General features: G+C 32.6%; 3 protein-coding genes across 3 annotated transcripts; all 3 read right to left on the minus strand.

Annotated features, from left to right (window-relative positions):
• Positions 1-10,551: 10,551 nt before the first annotated feature.
• Positions 10,552-11,982, minus strand: LOC132056232 (inositol-tetrakisphosphate 1-kinase 1-like). Its single transcript, XM_059448326.1, has one exon. It carries the CDS (start codon positions 11,822-11,824, stop codon positions 10,772-10,774), a length of 1,053 nt encoding a protein of 350 aa, XP_059304309.1. The 5' UTR covers positions 11,825-11,982; the 3' UTR covers positions 10,552-10,771.
• Positions 11,983-19,239: 7,257 nt separating this feature from the next.
• Positions 19,240-20,223, minus strand: LOC132057608 (uncharacterized). Its single transcript, XM_059450233.1, has one exon. It carries the CDS (start codon positions 20,221-20,223, stop codon positions 19,240-19,242), a length of 984 nt encoding a protein of 327 aa, XP_059306216.1.
• Positions 20,224-20,371: 148 nt separating this feature from the next.
• LOC132057610 (uncharacterized) lies at positions 20,372-21,226 on the minus strand. The gene has a single exon (XM_059450234.1). It carries the CDS (start codon positions 21,224-21,226, stop codon positions 20,372-20,374), a length of 855 nt encoding a protein of 284 aa, XP_059306217.1.
• Between the last annotated feature and the right edge of the window lie 2,039 nt (positions 21,227-23,265).

A 23,265-nucleotide genomic window follows, 5' to 3' on the forward strand; every position in this document is an offset into this window, starting at 1 on the left:
GAGAAGGACATTTATGAAACTAGATCTAATATTTCCTATTTTACTGCATTGTTGCTAACGAATTTTCTTCACTTCTATTTCCATTCAATTATAGGTCATCGAATCCCCACGTTCTAATCTTCCTCTCCATTTGTCCTTCTCCTACCCCCTATGTAATTAAAAAAAAAAATTAAAAAAAATGGAGAAGGAGGATAGATGCATACTATCCATAGTTCTTTGCAATGCGTTTTCAGTGTGGATGAAGAAAAGAAAAAAAGAAGACGCGCAACAGCAAAAAGTTAAATGTATTATCAATCCTAGCTATATTTAAACAACAGCTCTAAAAGTGACATTTGAACCAAATATTAATGGGTTAGTAAATATGTCAAGAAAATTTAATATTGGGTAAAAAATAAACTGTGCGCCTAAATCAATCGCAAAAACCAGTAGTCATCAATACCATATAGAAAACACAATAGTCCATCTTTCTAAGTCAACATGAGATATAATCTGACACAGCAAAACAATGGTGTTAATTAAAATAGAACCTGTTTGACGCTCGTAGAAAGCAATCGACTCTTGAGACAATTTGTTCCCTTTTATGCATTTAGTTAATTAAAATGCTTAGTAGTTCATTAATTCATCAATTGGCTTCTTGTTTGTTGATTAATATTAGTAATATAGAAGCGTTCTTTTCATTACCTTTTTAAACGTAATTAACGAAGACGTCAAACAGGTTCTGCAATTTAAGCCGTCCATTTCATTTTCGACTTTAATTTTGGAACATAGGACCAGAAATATGATTCGACATCTTTAATAATTATAGCCTCCTGCATATATATTGTTTATGTTTTAGCTTTGTGTAATGAATAAATTCCTACTTGTGTGTGAATATTAGAGTAAATATCTCAAATGGTCTCACAACTATGAGAAATTATGTTGCAATTCAACTCTAAGTTGTTTTATATCAATAAAATATCTCAATTTAGGGTTTCCCTTATAAAATTACTCAACCAAATTTGATAAAAAATGTGACATGACAAAATAAATTAATGTTTTATGTCATGTAGTCATGAACCCCACAAATAAAACAAAATTAAAGAATATTTACTCTTGAAAGATCAATATCATCTTGAGCTATCAATTTTTCAAATATTCTTTAACATTGACTTTTCAAGATAAAACAAAAAAGGAGAAATTACTCTGTCAGTTTTTATTTATGTGTCTTATTTTCTTTTTTAGTCTATTAGAAAAAGAATCTAACTTTTTATATTTAGTAAGTCGTATGACATATGTGTTTAAGACTACAAATTTCAAGAGCATTTTGGTATAGTAAACACTTAGTAATTTTTATATCTCAAAAAGAAGTATTTCTTCTCATGCACAATTGTAACAGACAAGGGATGTAGCCTTTGATTAGCCTTAATGACCTTAATTACGAGAAATTGTTGACAGGTTTCTTACAATTAACTTCTGACAATTGAAATTGATTCTCTATTGTCATTAACCATTATCCTCATTAATAACCTATTAATTTCTCTTATTACCACAACAACAATTATTAGCCTATTAATTTGTTTTATTACCACAACAACAAATATCTTCTTAAACCGTTGCAGAGGCTATGAAACCCCATTCGGATGAGTACATTTGTTTTGGTATATATACCATAGTCTTTTTCTTTGGTGATATAAGAGATGAAGAGAAATTCCTCCTTCCTATATTCTATTATGCTGGGTTTTCTATCTTTGTTAGATTCTATTATGCTGGGTTTTCTATCTTCATTTTGGTATTAAGACACTATCACCAAAGAAAAAGACTATGGTATATATACCAAAATAAGTGTACTCATCCGAATGGGGTTTCATAGCCTCTGCAACGGTTTAAGAAGATATTTGTTGTTGTGGTAATAAAACAAATTAATAGGTTAATAATTGTTGTTGTGGTAATAAGAGAAATTAATAGGTTATTAATGAGGATAATGGTTAATGACAATAGAGAATCAATTTCAATTGTCTGAAGTTAATGGTTAGAAACCTGTCAACAATTTCTCGTAATTAAGGTCATTAAGGCTAATCAAAGGCTACATCACTTGTCTGTTACAATTGTGCATGAGAAGAAATACTTCTTTTTGAGATATAAAAATTACTTTTTCAACAATCCCCCATATATCACAAAAAGAATAATAGAATAAAGTAAGAAATTTTGCTGGGTTTCCACATATGAATACAATGCATCGAATCCGGTGTCGCGTAGATTATAAACCAGACCTAGATAAAATAAGATTAAACTTGCAGAATAATTGGTGAAGTTTAGAACTTCTATGAACCAAGAATTCTTTTGTAAGCCCATGGTCTTATTCTATCACATTACACTCACACAATCTTTGTCGTGATCACGGTTTTGCGCTAAGAAGCCATGCGCGTGTCCTGGTATTCATGAGTGCTCTAGAAATCTGTCACAATTTCATAGGAGCCGCACCACTCCACACTCATATAGGTCCAATCATCAAGTGTATTCTGCAGAGCAATACACCACTTATAAAGGATATGAATTGGATTAAGAGTTTATAGCTCAACCTCACTATGCCTATGCGAAATTCATTATTTTCTAAGGAAAAAAAAAAACTTTTGCACTATATTCACACACCATAGGAGGGGACATAATTTAATAGAGCACTTTTGATCAACTAATGACTTGTTATTACCCATATGAACCTAATTCATGGGATCTCCAATCACATAGTTTGGGTTACCATCACTGTTGATCTTCTCAATTTGACAAAGTCTCATTCCCCTCGATGTTTCCTTTAGTTTCGTGAATCGGTCAAATTCACCTCAGACATCACATAATTCATGGAAATAATTTCGTCTCACAACAGCGCTATTTTATCACTTTATGTCTCAACCAGATCTGTTTTATTGCCATTGAAAATTTTATTTTTTCACTACAGCTAATGCTCTTGGCTACCACAATAATATTGGTTTTATCTCAACCTCAATGCTCACTAAGAAATATCTTAGCCTCATTACTGGCCAACTCCAAATCATAAACTCATATTTCATTATGGTATACTTGGCTTATCTTCATATTATTACTGCCCCACAAAGGGTAAACACATACTCACTGATGAATTTTTAGATCCATTTAGCACCATTGTATCCTCTCCAGTACAACAAATATTAATTCATCATAACACTTTATCATCATCTGCTTCTCTCCAAAATAATACACCAAAAGAAGAAATAAAACCATAATATATTTTAGGATCATATCAACAAGATAAATATAAAAATCTTCACCAAAATATTTTTCTATCCTTGAACTTTTTCTTCCTCACAAATTCTCATTTTCAAAATCTTTTCTAATAAAAGACCACGTAAAATATTGTCACTTTTAAAAAATAAATATCTCAACATGCTTTAGTAAGACACATAACCCCCATATTTTAAGAAATTTAATGATAGGGGAATAATATTTTCATAACTCATGATAAGAAGTATTATAAATTTCTCATATATCCTCACCCGAATAATTATGCTCACACTATGTCATCATCAACAAATATTTCAATAGGAGAAGAATAAATATCAATACTATTATTTCGTCATTTATTTAAAATATAGTAAGCACAAATAAACTATGATTACAATATTACTCACAAAAATATTATTTTGGTTGACACAATTTATCAAATTCAAATGAAACTTTCACCCCCACTTTTCCTAATAATCTCACAAAAATCAAATTAGTTCAAATATTAGGAACATGTACCACCTCAGTTATGCTAATGTTTTTTCAGATGTGAGTTTAAGAAGAACTTCTCCATTCCAAGAACTCGAGTAGTTCTTGAATTACTAACATAAATAAATTCTTCTTCTCCAACTTGGGTGTAGGACACAAAATAAATTTAGTTAACACAAATATGCTTACTAGCACCAAAGTCTTAACACCCAATCTCTTCACATTAGCACAAGATTCGCTTGAGACATGACCACAATTATATCATCCGCTTGGCGGGATTATCATTTCTTCGAATCCTCTTCTACATTTAGGAGTATGATGGCTTAATTTGCCACACACAAAATAATGGCTATTTCATCAAGAGTTTGATTTTTATATCACCATATGATAATGCCAATATAACTTGTTCACAAATCAAACACCAGTTAAAAATAAAGATATCATCTTAACAATCACTACAACATTATGCTTATATAGCCACGAAATACAATGTAGCTAAACATGAAAACTTCTATGGCTAAACATTTTAGCCACAAATTTTTTTACGTAGCATTCATAGCAAAATGTGGCGTAGCTAAAGATCAACTACGGACTTTACATGGTCCGTGCCTAAGGATTGATACCTATTGCTACGAGATTCTTTTGTTATAGCTGTAATGGTAAAACCATCTTGCCACGAAATATATACTTATAGCAAAGAATTTAGTTTTTTGCCATGGCAAATAAAAGTTGTAGCTATCTTCGCAGTGTAGCCACAAGATATTATTTTTGTAGCAAAAGATTTAATTTGCTTGCCACGCAAACTTAAATTCTATGGCTATTTGCATAGCTTAATCGCGTAGCAAAAGTACTTGTATTTAGCTACGAATTAAAATTTTCATAGCTATGAATTGAAGTATTTTTCACAAATATTTCCATATTGTAGCTAAGATTCCATACCTTTTGCCATGAAATATACATAATTATAGCTAAAAAATTTCTTCATTTTGCTACGGAAAGTGCAAATGTATTGTCATGTTCTTGCTACGTGGAGATTATATATACATTTAGCTACGAATTCAAAACTATATTGTTATGTGGCAATTATTTATACCTTTAGTCAAATTCAAAAAAATTATTATTACAATTGAAGAGCAGAACTTCATAATGTAGCTAAGAATCCAAATTTTTAAGATTCCAAAACAGGTTTCAAGGTACACATAATTGTATATTTCAATTTCAAAACATTTACAATATACAATTCTTCTATGACACCATCTCGTTTGAGATCTAAAGCAGACACAATTCTTCTAGGACACCATCTCGTTTGAGATCCAAAGCCACATAGTCTTCTCCTTTCTCTCCTTCCATGGTCTCAAACTGTAGCTTAATTTGATCAGTATCGATTTTAGCTTGTCATTTCTTCTCCGATTCTAGCAAAATTATCTATAAATGGTAAAGTGTTTTAATATCAGGAAGCAGAGATAACTGATCATAGATATAATTTTAACATGTACAAATTTTTTTACTTCAAAGAGGCAGATATGATTAGTAAAAATATTACTGATAGAATTTCAAGAAGAGAACAAATTATGTCTTGATAATTCTTTTAGTAAAACTTTTAACATATGACAAAAGAAAAAATGCAAACCACAAAAGAAGTATGAGTTTTGATCCGTTAAGTTGGCTTACAATTGAAGTAAGATCCTAAATTTTAACAAAAAATTAACAACCATAAGGTTGAACCATACACGTGAACCAAAAGTTTCATAAGTGAAATGACTGAAGAACTAAAATTGAAGGTTCAACTTTAAGATTCTTACAATTAAAGTCATTGCACTCAAGAAATTTTGGTTCACAATTATATATGCTCTTTATCCAAAATACCATCCGCTATGATAGATATACATGTGAAATTTTTGTTAATGTCGCTTTATTCTTAAAGTTGACAAGTTATGGTTCCTCCCAATATTACAACTATAAAATATTCATATCCCCACTCACTATAAATAATAAATAAGGCACTATATCTATGAAATAACTATACCGCAAAAATTGAACCCAAAAATCTAAGTCGAATAGGTGTAAGGAGATTTAAAAACCCTTAAATATAACACGATGAACATACCATTAATATAAAAGTCGTGGGGTTCTCTCTTGCTCCTCTTTGTCTTTCTTGTTCTTCTTTTTTGAGACTTAATAAATTTTCGTGAATCTTTGGTAAGAGAATAAAGCGTTACCAATAATTGAAGAAAGGAAATGGAAAAGTGGGGAGGGTTGTCGCGGCTAGAGAGGGAGAGGAGTAAGAAAAATGAACTTTAGGTTTAGGGATTTCTTGTTTGGCCAATATGCCTCTTTTACGTGTCTTATGTATAAAATCTACACTATAAGTAGCGATTATGATAATGTAATTAATAAATATAATAATTAACATTAAGTAAATGGAAAAAACCAACTATTTGCATGAGTTAAAGGTTATTCTAAAATAAATATTTTCTTTATAACTCTTTTCATCCTACATGGTATGGTTAGTTTTGTTATATGCTCCCCTATTTTAATTATATTAAATTCTTAATATTTAGTGTTTAGATAAATTTATGATAAATTATTAAAATAACATTAGACCATAAAATGAACAATCTGTATATTAATGTTTAATACAAAGCTATAGTTTAATATGACTTATAAATAATGTTTAATATGAATTATGATATAGTATTAGTTAGTTTTATTATACACTTATATATCAACCATATTAAATAACATTTTCTTTATAGAACTTAATAACATCTAAAAGTATTATAAAATATCAAATAATGGTACAAGACAATTTTTGTATACAAATTATATTAAATTCTCAATTCGTAGATATAGTATATAATTTGATTTATGATAGTTAATAACCCATTAAGATAGTAAAGGACCATTACAATGTAAGTGGTAAAAGTTATAGTTGTTTAAATTTTACATAATAGTTTTTCACATATTAATTAGATATTTCCATTATTTTTTAAATTATATTTGGAAGTTAAAATTAATACTTTTTTAATAAGAATTATCATATAGTTAATTTTTATATGGACTTAGATATCAACCATATTAAATTCTTAATCCTTAGTGTAAATTAATAAAATAAAATTATGTAAGAATTTGTATAAATAAAAATATGAGTGATAGAGATTTCGTCAATATTTCGGCATGCATTAACGCAAAAATTAGCAATAAATTTCATTTTTAGTCGTAAATTCCTCATTATTTTAATATTTCTTAATTTTTTTTTTCTGTCTATTTATTGAGTGATGCAAATATAAATCCATCATTATTCAATGTCTATGTAGTTAGAAAATGTCAAGAAAAAATTATTCTAAATATATCAAAACTAAATGCACCAACGCGACTACAAAATATTTCAATATATGAGGACAGTCATATTTTAAATATATGAAATTACTTTTAAGTAATTGTTAGAAATAATTAAAGACCATATACACAATATCTCTACAACTATTAAATCTCCAATATGAATATATAAATTTTGAAAATAAGTGATTACACAAAAGAAATTACTCTATTTCAAAATAATAAAATACTAGATATACATAAATATCTCTATAATCACTAAAAAAAAATTGATCTTACATACGAAATTATATAATTAACATAAAAGTAACAAGTTGCAATAAATAATATGGGAGCATAATAAATTTTGAGGTTACAAGTAGGTATACAAATGATCTATTAATGAAGATTACTTTTTTATTTGAATGGTAATTAATTCTTTAATTTATTACAATGAAATAACTATATTCTATCTTTTAGGAAAAATCTAATTTTTATATTTAATTTCAGTTCATAACTTAACATTGTTCCTTTCTAGCCGAGGTTCTTTCAGAAACAGCCTCTCTGCCCCACAAAGATAGAAGTAAGGCCTGTGTACATCCTATCCTCCTGACACCCCTTAATTACACCTAGGGTATGTTGTTGTTGTTGTTGTAACTTAACAACTTAACCTTAAACCATCTCTTATCATGATTTTCGTAATCGATGCAACCATATTAATTTATTATAGTTAATTAAGTTATTGTGGTTAAAAAGTACTACGTTACAATGGTTACCTCGTGTATAACCAAAGTTATAATTAACTACGAAAGTATATTATAACTCTAAAATTGTAGTTATTCATTTTGTCATGACAAATAATTGTAATTATTACGAAAAGTATTTTCACTTTTTCTCAAATATAACTTGAAGAAAAAATATTCGTTTAGCTACAAGATTTTGTTTCAAATAATTTAATGTGGCTAATAGATAATTATTGCTACACTAAATTTCAACCTCGATAAAAAATAATGATTAGCTATGAAAGTTTATCACAACAATAAATCTGTGGCTACATTATTTCATCATGATAAATAATTGTAGATATTAATTAAAGTTGACTATTGCCACGATTTTCTAGTACTGAAAAAAAATATTTGTTTCGCTACAATATTTTATTTTTAAATAGCTTTTTGTGGCGAAAAGGTTACTATTGCTACAACAAGTTTCAACTTGTAACAAAAATTACTGATTAGATACGCAATTTTATTATAGCAAAAGATCCGTAGCTATATCATTTAACTATTGCTACAATTTTTTTTTAACTTGAAGCAAAAATATAAATTTAGCTACAACATTTTGTCTCAAATAATTTATTGTGGCTAAAAGGTTACTATTGCTACAATACGTTTTATCTTGTGGCAAAAATTAATGATTAGCTACAAAGTTTTATTGTAGCAAAAGATCTGTTGATATATCATTTAACTATTGCCACAACTTTTTATAGCTTGAAGCAAAAGTAGTATTTAGTTACAACATTTTGTTTCAAATAATTTTATTGTTGCTAAAAGGTTACTATTGCTACAAGAACTTCTATCGCGTGACAAAACTTATGATCAGCTACAAATTTTTATTGTAGCAATAAAGTTGTAGCTATTTAGGTAATTATTGCCACGATTATTAGCAATTATAGCAAAAGTGAGTAATTAGCTTTGTCAATTAAATTTTCATGGCTAAGAAATTTTACGAGTTTATAGATAGCCATGAAACTCAAACTTTTGTGGCTATTAATATATATTAGCCACGATTTTTAAAATCATAGCTAAGATTTCGTAGCTATAGATGCCTTATGTTGTAGTGAATAACTCCTGTAATTATTTAATTAACCTTGCTTCGAAAATGGATATAGATAAAATATTCCACCACGAAAGAGCTCATTGCAATCCTTAGCCAAAGCAAATTTTCAGTTTCAAAAGTCACACATCACACGTTGAGTCACTGCCTCCAAATTGCCGTTAATAAGACCAGTGAAAAAGAAAAAACATGTCATGTATAAGCCTAGAACAACAGATTTATCCAATGACTTTGTAATACTATTAAATGTTGACAAATATGTACTAACTAATATCTAACATTTTTATGGTCCGATGGTGCACTAAGTCCTCATTAACTAGATATCATTATCAATAAAATAAACACTCACTAGGTCATTAGCAATAAAATGATTGCCATAGACACTATCAAGGGATGAGCTTGATTAGTACAGAAGATTTGTTTGTCTTCATAAAAATCAGAATTTAGACAACGGTGACCAAACACTTGCTGGGAAAAAGTACATACCTGAAACTTATATCTGATTGTCTTAAGTTTATTCTCATCAATTTTCCGTAAGAATAGGCGAAAAAATATCCCAAGATTGTTGAAAATGTGAAGGAAAATCTTGATCACACTTGCGAGCATTTGTAAGAATTCGAAAAACCTTGTGTAGTGAATAAATCCCCTACTTGTATTGAAGATTATAAGTTATATAAGAATGCAAATGTCCAATATCGATACTATCATCTTGTGCTATCAATTTTCCAAATATTCCTGAACATTTGGTTAGAAAAAAAATATTATTTCGTTGCAGAAAGAGTCCAAACGGGTGAGTCTTTTTTTTTTTTTTTTTTTTTTTCTGGTGGCAGAGTGACAACTACCAGGAAATTAAAAAAAGAAGAAAATTTTGAAGCGCTATTGGAGTAAGATTTAAATATTGCGGATTTAAGACTTCTTAATTTTAATAATGGTGCTATTACTCAACCTAAATTAACACGAAGATGCAATCGCATTAATTCTGTGAGTCTGAGTTTAATAATTCTGGTTGAATATAAGGTCTACTTAAAATAATAAATTCTATCATATAGTCGGTAATGATATAAAACGACTATAACCCTCCACCTTTGACAAACAATTTTTTTGTAATTAGCCTTTTCGATGCACGTATTTACCTTAGCCCTTAAGTAAGAAACCAGACGATTTATTCAGACATTTGAACATCTTTCAGATGAATTGTCCATTTTTTTATTTTTTTTTAACCTCACTGCCAGACGGGTCAATTATCACCAAGCAACAACAATCAATTTCGTAACCTTTCTTGAACCCAATACAGCAATACCAGCCCATAACCTCTCCTTGACGTAAAAATAGTGTTCACTTGCAACTTTCTATTCAATAGCACATTTAGCCTCTTTAGTTATTGATAAATTTCAATTTTAGTCCTTGTAATATCTGACTAAGTATATTAATCATCAATTATTTAAAATTTGCATTTTTAATCCCTTTTGCTTTGGAATCCTCACAAATTTTCACAACACCATTTTATTACTACATCTTATGTTAAGCTTGTAATATGTTGCTCCATGTATAAGGGTATATACTTTTAAAAAATGTCCGAATTTAATATATTCCTGCATAAAGAGATCAAAACTATACATTTAATCTTTTTAAGGTTAAATCTACTAAGTCATATATCACGGGTACCAAGATAAAAAATTCACTGTTAACTGAAGGACCAAAAGTGTTATTCTCCCCACCTTTAAAGTTTTAAATTCACAACTGAAGTTTCATGAAAAAAGTCATGATGATGATTATTTTTCAATTACAAGAACAGATGAGTAGCTACTTGTGGATTTAACCCATCCCAAATGTCAACTACTCACACATTACATGCAAATCCAACGAAATAAAAATAAAACAATAAAAACCCAATTTCTTAATCAATCTGATAGAATAACTGGTGACCATTAGAATGGGTCTCATTATTCTCAGTGTGGTCCAAATTATTAGTCTCTCCCTCACGCATCTTATTATTCTCCGGTTTGTCCAAGTTACCAGTCTCTTTGCTTCGCTTCTCGTTTGCAATATCAAGAAAACAAGGAGTCAACATTGTTTCATATTCAGGCACCTTAGCATAACCAGGGAAATAATTGATATCAATAATAAGATACCGATTTCCATCTTTACTATCCCTTATCATGTCATAGTTAAACAGATGCAAATTCAAAGCATGCCTCAGCTGCTTTGACACTTCGTTTATGAAGCTTAATGGAGGCATCTTTGCTGCCTCCATCAGCTTCGCGAAACTCTCATCACTCTGTTCACTAGAAATCAGCGAAAACGGAATCAGGTTATCTGAATTGCCCAGTTTTTCTTCGGTTATATCAGGTAATGACTTCCTTTTCACACATTTAACATGATCCCCTGCTACATAAACCTTGAAAATAACTCCCCCATGGTTCACGAATTCCTGTATTATGATTGGGGCTTTAATTCCGTTTAACCCGTCTTTGTTTAAGACAAGAAACATCTGGTGAGCGTCAGCCGTAGCATTGGCGGTCACCGGCTTGGCAATCAGGGGGAATTTCATCACCTGATTGACGATTTTTTCCTGCAGGGATTCGTTCGAGTCAACGAATGCCTGCTGGGGAATTGCAAGGTTCTTGATTTTCAGTTGGTTGACTGCGTCAAGCATGGAGACTCGATTATGGAGCTTCTCGATTGCATCGAGTGGGTCAACGATTATGGAAGTTGGGTATTTGAGAGAGAATTCTTCGAGTTGTTTCTTCCATTTTTCCTCATAGAGCTTGTGGAAAATAGCGTCGAAAGGACCCTGCTCGACTAATGGCTTTTCAAGATCGATAGGGATGAGATCAACGCCTTGTTCTTTGGAGTGATTAAGGAGAGAATCTTGGATGAAACTGCTTACACTTCTTGGTGCAAGAGCGTAACCAATGCGAAACCTATCTTTAACTAATGATTCAGACATAGTTGCACCGTAAGAAGGAATTTGAGGATTTTAGGAACTGAAGGTTTAGTTAGTTGATGAATATTGAGTGAGGAGGCATTGATATTGGGAGTGTATATATGGAGATGGAAGGAGGTCAACATGGCAATAAGAAATTTCCTATCACACTTCCCTTTTTATTTTGGCCAAAAAAGAAAATGTAGTTACTACTTTTCTTCTACATCAGTACCTATACACGGTAGAGTATTTATTTTCTTTTTAGTTTAAGAATATTTTATAAAATATTTATTTTTTCTCTAAGTCTAAAATCTACATTAATTGTACATCAATTATTTTCCGTTTAAATAGGATATATACGGAAAATAACATTTTTTTTAATTTTAAATTATTCTATTTGGTTTTCTCTAAATAGAGATATAGTCTAATATATTTTGATCCAATGCATGAAATAATGCGACGGAATAAATAAATGAATTTATTATTGTTCACTTTCCTTTTCTCTGTAGTTTATCTTATTTCATACTCCTTCGTCGCATTAGCTGTCACGTTTCTCTTTTGCATGCAGGGGCGGACCTCCGCCCCTTCATCTAAGGGGCGACACCCCTTCGTCGGAATTTTTTATTAAATACATATATAAATAATTTTCAAAAACGTACATGTTGTATTAGATGACACTAATTGATAAAATAAAACACATGGGCTAATGGTTAGAAATGCTGATTTTGAGCTGGGGATCAAGGGTTCGAATCTCCTTGTGTGCATTTTATGCAACTATTTAAGCTTTTTAAAATGGATTGAGCCTGTGAGTATCGATCCTAAGGTTCAAAACCTAATATTTACTATAATTCTATTTATTTTTTACATAAATATATCTATGTTCGGTATCAAAAATAGCAGATACGGTTGAACCTGTGGCACTAAAATCCCATTATTGATTATGGTAGTCCGTTGGCCACTTCTTTAAATGTCGACACCGCTGGTCGAAAATCCTGCGTACGGCACTGTTTGCATGCACTTTAAGAAATCATAAATAAAAATTATATTTAGTATCTTGCCCTTGTACAACAACAACAACATACCCTGTCTAATCCCACCAAGTAGGGTCCGGGGAGGGTAAAGTGTACGCAGACCTTACCCCTACCTTGGAAGGTAGGGAGGCCGTTTTCGATAGACCCTCGGCTCAAGAGAATGTACCAAGACAATAGACAGTAATAGCAACATATAATAAGATAAAGGAAGTGAAAGAAATAATCAAGTTGTATTAGAGATATAAAAAAATAAGGGAATGAACAAAGATCATAATCCTCCTAGTACGTAAAATAAATCCTCGCGGCCACCTACTAGCCCTCTACCCTGATACTCTACTTGCACACCCTCCTATCAAGGGTCATGTCCTCAGTAAGCTGAAGCTACGCCATATCCTGCTGAATCACCTCTCCCCAAGACTTGGCTTCCCTTTTTTCGTGCCTACCACCGGCGCCCTCTCATCCTTCACCGCGCATATTCACGTCTCCTCTCCAGACGGGGTATCTAATCCCATTCTCCCCTTTCTCGTTGTCGCCCACTTTCGCCGTGGTTTCATTGCTTATTATTTTGTCCAATAATACCGCTTATCCTAGTGAATTTTACGGACCCTACCAAGCTTCTCAAGCTCAAGCATTTACTTTTCTAGTTGTGGCCTCTTAGGGCTAACGTGGGATCCGCTCAAGTGACCTCTCAGGTAAATATCTAATGCGTTCCCCGACGCATTTTAGAGGAGAAACTATGCGTTTTGATGCGTGCTCCATTGTTGGAAAGCCGTATGGGTTAGACTTAAGTAGGTTGAAAAAAAGTGGGAAGAGTTACGGGCGTAACAAAAAAATACGCCGATCGGCATACTCCCCCATTCACGATAAATAAAAAGATATAACTGAACTATCTCAACCTTCCTTCCCGCATCTTGTCCATCATGGGGGCCACACCTAATTTGTCCCGAATCACTTCATTCCGAATCATATCTTTCCTGGTAAGCTCGCACATCCATCTCAAAGATCAGCATATCTGCTACCTTCATCTTCTGGACATGAGCTTTCTAAACTAGCCAACACTCCGGCCGTCTCATACAATATAGTCGGACTAACCACCACTTTGTAAAACTTTCCCTTAAGTTTAGGAGGCACATTCTTATCGCACAACACACCTGATGCGAGCTTTAATTTCATCCATCCTGTTCCAATACGATATTACTCATCAATCTTAACATTGCCTTGGATGATCAACCCCAGGTACTTGAAACTTTCTTTCTTGGGGATGACCTGAGTATCAAGCCGCACGTCTCGTCCGCTACATGAATCATGTCACTGAACTTTCACTCCAAGTACTTTGTCTTAGTCTTACTCAAGATGAAACTTTCGAATCCAGGGTTTGTCTCCAATCCTCAGCCTTGCGTTTCGTGTCTCGTCAATCAGTACAATGTCATCTGCAAACAACATGCACCATGACACCTCTCCTTGAATGTGACCCCTCAGTGCGTCCATTATCAAAGCAAACAAAAACGGGCTAAGAGTGGATTCTGATGCGGGCCACGATCGTGGTGTGTTACCGAGTCACCTTCAACTGTTCTCACCTGGGTCTTGGCTCCATCAAACATGTACTTAATCACCCTAATATATTCTACAGGAACACTTCTATCTTCCGGACATCTTCGTTGCACCTCCCTCGAGATTTTGTCAAATGCCTTTTATAGGTCAACTAACACCATGTGCAAGTCTCTTTTCTTCTTCCTATATTGCTCTACCAACCTCCTTACAAGGTGAATAGCTTCTGTAGTCGAATGCCCCGGCATGAATCCGAACTAGTTCTCCGAAATGGTCACTATTTTCCTCATCCTTGCTTCCACCACTCTCTCCCAAATTTTCTTGTAAATGGGATCATGGTGTTCTATCTCCACTCTTCAGGCGTCTTCGACGTCCTAAAAATAACATTAAACAACCGCGTAAGACACTCTAGGCCTTCCCTGCCCGCAATATTCCAAATTATATCGGGATTTTCATCTAGCCCGATCGTTCTTTCCCTGCTCATCTTACGCATAACCCCCTCGACCTCCTCAACCTTGACCCACCTACAGTACCCAAAATCGCGGCTACTCTCGGAATGCTCCAATTCGCCCAGTACGATGTTCTAGTCCCCCTCTTCGTTCAAAATGTTTTGGAAGTAAGTCATCTATCTTCGTCTAAGTCATCTATCTTCGTCTAATATAGGCATCTTCCACCAAAACTTCATCTTCCTCGTCTTTAATATACTTCACTTGCTTCAGGTCACGAGCCTTCCTCTCTCTCGCCTTGGCTAGCCTGTACAATTTTTTGTCCTCACCTTTTTCCACAAGTTCTTCATACAAGTGTCCAAACGCAAAGAATACTACCTCGCCCTTGTCTCTTTCCTAAATTGCACACTAATTAACATTGTATTTGTTATTTTCAAGAACACTTAATATTAAGGGTAAAATGAAATAAAAATTGTTAATTTTATATTGATTTTGTAAATGATAAGTATTTCAGGACAAATATTATTAGTAACCTTAACAACTAATATGGTACGGCTGGAGGGAGTAGTAACAAACAGCATGACAATAAGAAATACAGGTTTCTTTTCAGTAGTAGGTAGCTTTGTTAAAAGTGTACGTAAGTGGGAACTAAAAGCAGAAGACGACATGCATGGAAATAGAAAATGAATAGTGGCTTCGTTTACAGTGTAACTGCGAATTAATAAGCAAGAAGGCAACATGCAGATAGCAATAGAAAATAGCTGCCTTTGTTTGAATTATAGTAATTGGGAATATATTAGGTAGCTAAATACGTTGTAAAGTGTGAGTGCCAAAAAACAATTAAAAGAACATGGCAATAGAATTGAAATATTATAATTTTAGCTTTTGCTTAAAGCGCAACTGCGAATAAGCATAATACAACACAGCAAATCAGCAATAGTAGAAAATAGATAGCTTATTAATTATTTTTAATTCATAATTGTTCCTTCCATTTTTACTTGTCGTGTATTGCCTTGACACGCTTATTAAAGAGCCAAAAATAAAATGACAATTTTACTATGTCACCCCTAATTATTGCTAAGTAATCTAACGAATGAAATCAATAAAACATATTTTAAAAGTTGTGCAGCCAGAAATCCTTGAACTTTCTAATCCAATAATTAGTTATAAGAGTAAAATAGGAATGAAATTGTCAATTATCTCTTGATTTTTCAAACGGGGCAAATAAAAATGCAAATAAAAATGTGAAACTATTTTTGAAAGAAGATGAACAAAGGCATATCTTCTCCGTTTCAATTTAAGGAACCCATTGAAAATATTTAAAAAAATAGGAGGGATTAAATAGGAATAAGAAGATGAACAAAGGCATATTTAATATATTTAATAGTAAAAGAAAGATTTGACAATCCCCCCTTTTATTTTCTGAGTTTTATATATGTACATTTGTCCGCTCTTTACTTTGACACTTCGCAACGAGGAAATTTACAGAAAATAGAAATCTCTTTTATAAAGTATATAATATATATAACTGTCAGAATATCTTAATCAGGGGTCTTGCTTCGAACCTCGGGCATAAACCCATTTTTTTCGGAGTGTTTAATTACTTCTAGAGTGAAATTTAGAGAGTGTTTAATTACTTCTAGTGTGAAATTCTTAGTGCCAATTCGAATTTAATTGAGCCGTTGTAAATACCAAACACAGGCGGGAACGGGAAACAAAGATAATATAACTGTAAAAATACGCAAATGTGTGAGAATATGTCCACGCGGCGGGATAGCAGCTGGATATTGGAGAACACCCTACCGTAGGTTTGATCAGGCTGCGTCAAAATTTAGTCATGTAAGACTATTAGTCGTTCAAGTTGTGATATGTCAATTTTTTTGTAACTTGTTCAACATGCATGTGATATGTCAATTGCAGCATATTTGACTTAATCCATATACGTTCGAGTCAATTTGAGCAATTTACATAGTTTAAAATGACCCAAACATATTGTAGGAAATTAGAAAGAAAAAAAAAGGAGGTATTCATTCACTTTTTATCTCTAAAAAAAAAAAAATAGAAATGTGAGATAAGGTGTAGCCTACTTTAAAGCCTAGGGTATAAAGAAAGGGTTAAAACTAGCACATGAAGAGTTAGAAGTAAAAATAAATTGTCTATGGGCTCACTACAAGAAAAATTATATTTGGCAACAAATTTTTTTTTTTGGTCATAGATTGATTATTATTGCAAAAAGCACTTTCGGCAACAAAAAAAATATTTTGTATTTAACTTTCCCAACTATTATCGTAACAACGCGCAACAACTTTTTTTTTTTTTTTTTGTCAAAAGTACTTTTTGCAACAATAATCAATACTATGGCAACAAAATTAAATTCTTTGCCAACAACAAAATCATTTGCCAACAATAAAACTAAATTGTTGCCAAATATAAAAATTTTATTGCGATTTCTATACTTTCTTGTAGTGGCTGTCAATTGTTTATCAATGAAGAGGACATACAACATCTAAGTGTCACCCGTTGAGTGTTATTATTGAAGATTATAAATATTTTTTTGAAGCCAACAAGCCACTATACATAAAAGAAATTTTTGCAAACGAATAGCACAAATATGAAGATAATTTGCTGATATGGGAAATTGCGCTCAAAGATCTCTTCGTCTAGTTAATTTAAGTCATATAACTTTAAAAAATTATTATTATGTAATACAAAAAGTTTTAAAAAAATTCTTTGTATCAAAAAGAAAAAATCAACTCATCTTGAACCAAACGAACTTAGAAAACTTTAACGGGAAATAAGGTTGGTCTAACCGAATCTAACATATAAAATTATAAAAGGACATGTTTACCACGAGGTAGGCACGTATACGCAAAGTTGTGTTTATCGGATTGACCGATTGAGTAAAGAAATAATCGTTGCCTAATTTTATTTTATTTTGGAAAAAAAAAAAAAGGCCATAGTAAATACTACTAAGTTTAATAAATGCTGCTGTTTATTATTCAGACTCCTCTGTCTGTGCCATTGTTACCGAGGAGGTAGGTGCCGTGCTCGACGACTACATGTATTGTTGCCCATTAATATCCTTCTAACCATGTTCTCACTATTTAATTAACTGAAGCAAATCTGACTAACTAAAAATTGTTTGCAACCAATATTGAACTTTAATATTGTGTGTTGTTCTTGAGAAAAGTAAAGAATCTTAGTACTGTTTGATTTATTTATTTTTTTGCATCTTCTGCAATGTAGTTGTTTTTTCAACCTTGAGCTCAATTATGTACTTTTATTTGATAGTCATGTTGACGAATAATAGGTACCTACACCTCAGGTAGAGTTAATGAACCGTAAGGGATCATTTCACAAAGTTCGGAGAGCGGAGTTTTGAATTTCTACTAATTCTCTTCTTGTTTCTTTCCATCCATTCAATACTAGGAGAGTCGTCAAGCAAAGGTCAACAAACGCAACCATTGATGCCAATCGGCATAAACGATACAAAGCAAAAATGATGATGTTCATTCTAAAAGTAGACGAATATTAATTTCATTGCCTTAAGGAAGTAACTTGACCGAATTTTGTGTTTCTCATATCTTGTCTCAGCAAATTTTCGTATACGTTACGTTATTTATACCTAGATACGATTCAGCTTTCATTTGTCCAAGCTTCTTTCTTTCTTTTCTTGGTTCTTTCAACCACAATATAAAAGGTCTAAGCAGTAATACTATCTTTTTTTGTTTCCCTTTCGGTGTCCATACCCGTGTGGAGGCTCAACTAATCCAGCATTCACCCCAAGTCTCCCTTTGAGAAAAAACGTTTCTATTAAAGGCTTAATTTCCGCTTCAAACAAACACGGTAAAACTCGATTAAGAATGGATGAAAGATTTCTACTACTCCACCATACTTTTGTGTGATTTATGCCATACTAATGGTAATGGGCACATATATGTTAGTACTAAGGTGATGTTGGCCCCCTAACCCATAAGTCGTATTACGCCTTAAGGTTTACCCGCCATGATATGAGCCTTACACTCTAATTACTACTTACCTATTTCCCATGAATTTGGTACGACTGTTCAGTAAACTAGCTTTTTAATGTAATGATAGTGTCAGGCCAGCTTGCACGTCCGGACTAAGCACGAATACACACTTTCCACCTTCCACAGGATAAGTATGCATTTTTTTATAAAATGTGACATTTAAAAAAATAAACAAAGAAATAAATGATATATAAAAATAATATATTAATAAAACTACTATTCGAAGTGTGTGAATAAAACATAATTCATGCAAACTATTAAAACTCTCCTCGACGAGTTTTCATCTTTTGAAATGTATTCATAATAGCCTCATTAGAGATAGTACTAAATACTTCTTTTTCTATATAAGGCACTAAACAACCGCTCAAAAGCTCATCATCCATTCAGTTCCTTAAATCTGTCTTAATCAACTTCATCGCCGAGAAAACTCTCTCAACAGTAGCAGTAGCAACTGGCAAAAGTAAAGCAAATTTCACAAGCCGAAACACAAGAGGATAAGTTCCATGCTTCTTCGTCTCTACGAGTATCTTGGAAAGATTACAAAGCCCCTTAAGATTGGAAAACCTTTTATCATGATCCCGAACATCAACAATGTAATTCTCAAGCTGAAAACGAAGGTCAACCATAGAGTATTTGTCAAAATCATCAGGATGAAACTCATTGTCAAAATGAGAAAAAGAGTCAATTGGGTTCAAGCAAGAAACTCCAAGAAGCAAATCGGTTGTCACCTCATCAAAGCGATTATTGAGTTCTTGTCGTTGCCAATCAATAATTTGATAAAATACATAAACTTGGTAGTGATGTAAAACAGTATACTCAGCAACTCTCCGACGTGATCTTCCAGAGATAACATAAAACTCATCAAATTTGGGTATCGAAATATCATATTTGATACAAAATTCAGATACCTCATCAATAAGTGAATTCCAACCTTTATCTCTTAGTCGCTGCAATCGATCCTTTGCCACTCCAACAAGTAACATGGCATTTGCAATGTCTTGCTCTTTCTTTTGATAAGCTGCATTTAGATCATTTGTGATTGCTAAAACATTGCGCATGAAATGCAACATGAAGACAACCTCAAATGCTAAACATGTTCTAAGATATCCCTTTGCCCTACACTTTTCTTCAAAACGGGCATTAACAGCAATAGCATCAAGAACATCAATGATAGGACCAAACATAAGAATAAAATTGTTAAAGGATTTGTAGTGAGATCCCCATCGAGTATCACCCGCTCTAGCAAGACCTAATTCTTGATTCAAACCCTTACCACTTTCAAGCTCACCTTTACGTAATGCCTCTTCAATTTCATCTGCTTGAGCTTCACGAAGTTCATCTCTACGCTTGAAAGAAGCTCCCACCATAATTAGTATATCAGAAACCAACAATATAAGTTCTTGCACTTCATCACATTTTACGAAACCGCAACAAGAGTTAATTGAAGTTGATGAGCAAAACAATGAATAGAATGAGCACTTTTACTTTCTTGTTGCATCAAGATTTTTAGCCCATTTATATCACCTTGCAGATTGCTTGCTCCATCATAACATTGCCACGTATATAAGATGTACTTAAAGAATGTTGAGAAAGTAAAACAACAATTCCCTTCTTTAGAGACAAAGCAGTAGTATCACAGACATGAACAATACCAATAAATCGCTCCATCACACTTCCCCTTCTATCCACGTACCGTAAAACAATAGTCATTTGTTCCTTACAAGACACATCGCGAGATTCATCAACTAAGATGCAAAAGTGATCATCATTTAAATCCTCAATTATACACTTTATTGTTTCAATCTTACATGCATTGATAATATCCTTTTGAATGTGTGGAGAAGTTAATTGATTATTCTTTGGAGCTTTTTTAAATGCATCGCTAATATTATCACATAGTTTTGCATAGCATGTAAGAAGTTCAATATAATTACCTCTATTAAAAGATGATACATCTTCACGATGGCCCCGAAATGACAATCCTTGCTTCAAAAGATATCTTATCACATTAATTGCAGCTTCTAAACGAGTACGATAGTCTAACTTTTGTTGATTAGTTTGTTTAGTAAATGCACTTTGAATGGATTGATTTTGTCTCAACAAATCTTCACAATTTTGTCTTGATTGATTATGGACACTGTTTGGTTTACCAACATGCTCATTAAGACTGCGCTTCTTGTTCCAACTTGTAAACCCAATGGTTGAAAATACATCTCCTCCCCCTTGATTAATGCATTCATCTTGAAACAAATAACAATAGAAGCAGAATGCCGCATCTTTTGTTATACTATACTCCAACCAATCAAACTCATCAAACCATCGAGGATTAAAACGACATAAATCACCATAAAAATTTGTTTGAGGAAACATGTGATTTCGAGGTCGGAAAGGACCGTTTTGAAGATACACTTTTCTTATTGCATCACGATCATTTGGATGATATTTTCGAATTGCTAATCTTTCTCCAGGATCAAATTCTAAGGAATTTAAATCAACTTTTTCACTTTATCGACTTCGTTGCAATTCATTGGAGCCTTCTTCTCTTAAGTTAGAAGGATTTTGAGATGTTGAACTTGATTTTGAAAGATTGGAAGAGGCTTTAGAAAAATATCTCTCCATTGAATTTAATCTGAGAAGGGAGGAGGAAAAAAAAAGTAAACTTGGAGTAGAAAAATTGAAAACGCAGCAGTCAGCAGCTGAAGATCGGATACACTTACTTTTTGACGTCAGGGTTTAGCTTTACTGCTTTAAACTTTATTATTTTGTCCAGTTCCTCATTGGAGAAGTATTTAATTTCTAATATTTTACCTAAGTTGAGTCCTAGTTGGCCTGGTTTTGTTTCTCCTAGCTATACAAGAAATTGCAGGTTCGAACCCAGCTAGGCGCTAGCAACCTTTATTTTTTAAGCACACTTAATATAAAAAAACCTGAAAAATAGGCCAGATTAATGCACTCGCTGAGGCTCGAACACAGGTAGATTGTTGAACAATCGAGGCACTAAATCAGCGGACCAACGCATTCCATTTGTGTAAGCAGTGTCATTTATTTTATTTGTATATGTATTAGGGTTTTTCAGATTTTATATATATATATATATTTACAAAAAAAATTCGACGAAGGGATGACACCCCTGAGCATAGGGTGGGTCCGCCCCTGCTTTCACCAAAGACACAGATACCAAATAACTTTATCAACCAAGACTTAGTAGGCGTTTGGACATGTGATTCGAAACATGAGATGAAATCAGCGTTTGGATATGCATTTCATCTCATGGTTTGAAATCTCAAATTATCCAAAAAGGCATGATTTGGGGCAGGAGCAGCTCAATAAGATCGGGGGCCTAAAGCCAACTTTAACGGGAGGTTTTATTTTTTCTGATCAATATTTTTTCAAAGAAAAATTAACCTATAAATCTATTGTAGGTGAAAAAATTAGGCCTCATCCTCCTTTAACTAGAGGTCTAGGGTTTGAGCTTCGGAACAAAAAAATATTACTAGGGAGTGCTTCCCTCTTTAACCGGCTTTGCGTGTCTTGAAATCGAATTAATCGAAAAATGCAATACGGGTATCGAACACCAGATGAAAAAAATGGGGGCCCCCCAAAATTTTGGGGCCTAAAGCCCCCGCTTTAGTGGCTTGGCCCTCTGGCCAGCCCTGATTTGGGGTTTCAAAAAAATTAAATATAAAACTTGACCCATAAGTTTATAATAAAAAAAAAAAAAAAGACCCATAAATTGGTAGATACTTTTAACAATTACTCCCATCAACCATTTACCAACTTTTATTTATGTCTACCATGTGGGAGGAGTATATTAAAAAATAGATACATTACTATTCATGTTAAATTTTCTTTTTTATTGAACTAAAGTTTGATCAATTGATGTTGTATTTTTTAGAAAAGTTCTCTCAATAGATTAATTTTGTTATTTAACTATGATTGCTTCATTTAGTAAAATTGTATAAGAATTGAGAATATTTTGATTATTTTCACAACTTATGGGGTTTTTATGTCATGTTAAAAATACAACTTAAAAATTTAAATTACGTATAAGGATATGATTTCAAATCATGGTTTCATCTCATGGTTTCAAACCATGTCCAAATGACTCCTTAGTAGGCGTTTGGAAATGCGATTTCATGTCATGAGATGAAATCAGCATTTGAACATGCGATTTCATCTCGTGATTTCATGTCATGAGATGAATCCCAAATCATCCAAAAAGGCATGATTTGGAATTTCAAATCATTATTTCAAAAATTGTAAATGTAAAACTTAACTCATAAGTTTATATTTTGTAAACAAAGACCCATAAGTTGTTAGATATTTTTAACAATAACTCCCACCAACCATTACCAACCTCATTAACTTCTACGAACCTTTATTTATGTGGAAGGATTATTTTAAATAAT

The sequence above is a fragment of the Lycium ferocissimum genome, chromosome 5 (assembly GCF_029784015.1).
Source record: "Lycium ferocissimum isolate CSIRO_LF1 chromosome 5, AGI_CSIRO_Lferr_CH_V1, whole genome shotgun sequence".
NCBI classification, from domain to species: Eukaryota; Viridiplantae; Streptophyta; class Magnoliopsida; order Solanales; family Solanaceae; genus Lycium; species Lycium ferocissimum.

Excerpts from the sequence above, each read along its gene's own strand:
- LOC132057608 (XM_059450233.1), bottom strand. The coding sequence starts at position 20,223 with ATGGTGGGAGCTTCTTTCAAGCGTAGAGATGAACTTCGTGAAGCTCAA.
- LOC132057610 (XM_059450234.1), bottom strand. The coding sequence starts at position 21,226 with ATGTTTCCTCAAACAAATTTTTATGGTGATTTATGTCGTTTTAATCCT.
- LOC132056232 (XM_059448326.1), bottom strand. The coding sequence starts at position 11,824 with ATGTCTGAATCATTAGTTAAAGATAGGTTTCGCATTGGTTACGCTCTT.